Source organism: Solanum verrucosum, unplaced genomic scaffold (genome assembly GCF_900185275.1).
Source record: "Solanum verrucosum unplaced genomic scaffold, falcon-dt-bn FXZP01000151.1, whole genome shotgun sequence".
Lineage (NCBI taxonomy): Eukaryota > Viridiplantae > Streptophyta > Magnoliopsida > Solanales > Solanaceae > Solanum > Solanum verrucosum.
Window position 1 is genome coordinate 1,490,089 of NW_026020202.1, and position 3,950 is coordinate 1,494,038.

At 25.7% G+C, this 3,950-nt stretch overlaps 1 protein-coding gene across 1 annotated transcript; it reads right to left on the minus strand.

Moving 5' to 3' along the window:
* Nucleotides 1-699: 699 nt before the first annotated feature.
* Nucleotides 700-2,149, minus strand: LOC125830105 (late embryogenesis abundant protein 46-like). Its single transcript, XM_049509317.1, has 2 exons — nt 2,075-2,149; nt 700-954 (listed from the first exon to the last, which is right to left on the minus strand). Exons 1-2 carry the CDS (start codon nt 2,147-2,149, stop codon nt 700-702), a joined length of 330 nt encoding a protein of 109 aa, XP_049365274.1.
* Nucleotides 2,150-3,950: the final 1,801 nt, after the last annotated feature.

Here is a 3,950-nt window from a genome sequence, read left to right on the forward strand (position 1 = left end):
TTTGTTCCCGATTTAATTACAGCTGTTCTCGCTAAAGCCCGATCTGATCCCACTTGAGCGGCAGGAAGAAATCTTGATCTTCCAATTGCGTCAAGTGTGAATTATTAATTTCATTCTCAAATTATTGAGAGCTTTTAAAACACCCCTTTAATTGACTAACTAAATTTAAATATACATCCAATCTTACCACATGAGTAAAATACACTCTTAAATTCTCGTCAAATTTAAAAGTATTTAACATTTCCCAACTTTTTATTAAGAGTAACATGTCATACAATAATTTAATAATTTGAGACCACCTACCATGTCAGAGTATTTAACATTTCCCAACTTTTTATCAAGAGTAACCACCTACCATGTCTTGTGGCAAATTGAGGATGATCAAATATTTATCTAAATTTAATTAGTCAAGTACAAAAATATTTTTAAAATTATCAATAGTTTGAAAATGAAACTAATAATTTGCATCAAATTAAAAAAAATTTAACACTCGTCTCAAAAATAAAAAAGCCTCGCACCATTATTATTAGTTGTGCCTCTATGTGATAATTTTTTTTCATTATACGTATGTGTATCGAAATTGTTGAATTATTACCTCTTTAACAGGTTCACATGCACCTAAAAACATCATTTCACAATAATATTATTTATTGACATAAATAAATAAAGAAAGAAAAACTGAAAAGTGTGTAATTAAGTTTATGAACCAACATGTGTATTATGAGTTCCAGTAGCCTTCCCAATAGGGTGTGAAGGCACCACACCTTCTACCACACTTCCTCCTGTTGGTTGTCCACTTCCATGCCCTGGCAATGCTGACATTTGATGTGCACCACTTGGTTGTCCAGTAGCTCCACTCGTTGAGTAGGAATGTGTCTTGCCCTCTGCTGCCTTTATTCTTTCTTCTTTTTTTTCTGTTGCCATCTCTTTCTCACTTGGGTTCTTTGCTGTCATCTAATTCCATCATGCATTACAAAAATATAAATAAAATTTATCATCCTTCCATTTCATTTGGTTGGAAACAAATTATTCCTGACCAACTTATCTCACTACATAAATAATAGAATAGGTTATGTCAAACATGATGATAATCAAACAAAACACTAAAATTTCAGTCTCAAAACTATTTTTTTTGTTCCCAAAACTATTTATTCTTTATACCTCACATCAAATAACCCTTGAAAGTATAAAAATAAAAAGTAACTTTCAGTTTTCGTCATAAATATTTTTTTGGGATTGTGTCCTACTCTTACTTAATATGAACGGGGAGAAACTAGTGGGAGTAAATTCCCTCTGTGGCATTTTATATAATTTAATTTGACATTATATAAATTAATATAAATTGACACAAAATTTAACAGAGAAATATTTTTAAAATTTATCGTCTAAAATAAATGATAATTTTTATATAGCTATAAATCATTTTATTAAGAAGAAAATAAATATTTCTAAACGTAAGAAAGAATTTTTTTTAAAAATTTATAGTCTAAAATAAATGTAATTTTATATGGCTATAAATCATTTTATTAATGATTAAAATAAATATTTTGAAACTAAAAAGAAGAATGAACCATATAAATTAGGGCGGATGAAATAATTAACTTATCATATTTCTCCATTACTTTCGGAGTTCAATATTAATTGTCCACTAATAACTATACTAAAATTAAAAATTAGTAAATGATAGGATAAATTACTCTACATAAAATGATATATTTATTCATTTTATAAAATAAACAACACTATAATTGTTCACTAATAACTTTGACACAAGAATTGAAAATTAGCAAATGATAGGATAAATTATTCTTATTAAAATAATATATATATATATATATATATATATATATAATGATAAATTATTTGTTTATTTTATAAACTAGACAACTATGGTTAGATATCTCATTTATAAACTAGACAAATATTGTTAGACATCTCAAAATAATATATCAAACAAGTAAATATAATGAACAAGTAATAATAAACTAGATAAATTTAATTAGAAATTTCAAAATAGTATAATGAACAAGTAATAATGAACCGAGAGAATAAAAAATGGGAAGAGGTAGAAAACCATTTCTTGAGCAACAGCTTTGGTCTTTTCAATACCAGACTTAATATTAGTTGCAGTTTCTTTCATGGCTTGCATTTTGACTTAACTTTCTGTTTTGAACGCCTCTCCCTCTAATGCTTAATCTTTGTTTCTACAATCTAATAATAACAATAATAATGTACAACAAGTCATTTAAATAGATCTACCTAGTGGCACTTATGACGTGACACGTGTCATTTTATCACCTAATTCCAACACCTGTCAAAACAGGTGTCATCTCCCTCCAAGAACAACCAAAACTCTCTTTAGGTCCTTCTTTTAGATTTTGGATGGATAGGATTTCTAATTTCTCTCTTCTTTTTATTAATTCAACATCAACACTAGACACTAGAACTCGTGTTAGCATGGTTCAATATGCGTTTTTTTTATCTCTTTTAATTTATGTGATATAAATAAAATTTAGATAGTCAAATTAGATTTGATATGAATTTTAGATATTTTTTTAAATTATTAATTATTGTATTAATAATATCTTTACGTAATTTTTGAAATAAATATATATCATTAAAATTTTGAGAAACAATCAAATTTTTTATATGTCTTTTGAATACTTTTTAAGTTATTAAGTATTATGATTTATATTATTTTTTAAGCAATTCAAATAATATATGTTATTTCTTCTTTTCTTAATTATTATTAGTAAATTTATCTGTGCTTCGCACGATAATAAATATGATAAGCTATTAATTTTTTTTAATTAAATATTACAAACTCTCTCTATCTATCTATAATTAAAAAAATGGTTAGTTAGTAGACTTCAATAGAATCATAAATTACTAAATTGAGCCAAAAGAATTTAAAGACTTACGACAATAAAAATTTTATATGAAATATAAAATAAAGAAAATCATAAAGAGAGCATATATAAGAAAATAAATAATGCAACATCATTATTATTTCGTAATTAATAAAGAATAAAGGGAAAAAGCTTTTGAAGTGAATGTGCAATCTTACGATCTCTTATCGATTTTCACTCCCACAAGTTGATCACTATTCAATAGCCTTCATTTTATTCTTTAAGTCAACTATTATGAATATAATAAGCACCAAAAATTTAACTTAAAAGACTAATGTGATAATTAATGTGTCTCTACAATATGAAATAACAAATAATATCATGAATATTACTATTAATTATTTTAGGGGCAACAATGATAAAAAGTACGTTGTAGAAATTATGAAAATAAAAACCATTAAATTTAGTATTTAAGAAAATTTAAATAAAATGACCTTTTAGTTTCTTAACATTCATATATAATATAGAGAAGAGAATTATTATTTTTAGTGTTTTTAATATAGCACATAATTGAGGTTTCTCCGATTGAGAAAACTCTTAACAATTATTTTTTGGTATCTATGAACCTAAATCAAAGACAACTTTAAAAAGGAGTTTCATCAAGCCTGATTATTTTTCTGAATATTTAAATTTATAAGGTTCTCAAATTGATGCAAAATAAAAGCTGTAAGCGATTGAGAATTCGATCATATGTTTTCACCAAATGAACTTATTATTCTATATAAACATACAACCTTTCATTTATATATATTATAGGGATAAGGGTCTAAAAAATTATTTAACTTTGGACGAATTTGCTGATGCGATACTAAACTTTCACGAGGACCTATTACCTCCCTAAACTATTTAATACCGTATTTTAAATATATATATTTGCCCACATGGACATAAAAGATAATGCAAAATTATAAATAGTAATGTGTCCACGTGGACACATATATATCTTTAAAATACACTATTAAATAGTTCAGGGGGTAAAAAATACACTATTAAATAATCTAGGGAGGTAATAGGTCCTCATGAAAGTTTATTATCGCAACA

Coding starts and splice junctions, on each gene's coding strand:
- LOC125830105 (XM_049509317.1), bottom strand. CDS start 2,149: ATGCAAGCCATGAAAGAAACTGCAACTAATATTAAGTCTGGTATTGAA. Junction 955..2,074: donor AAGCTGTTGCTCAAGAAATG/GTTTTCTACCTC, acceptor TGATGGAATTAG/ATGACAGCAAAGAACCCAAG.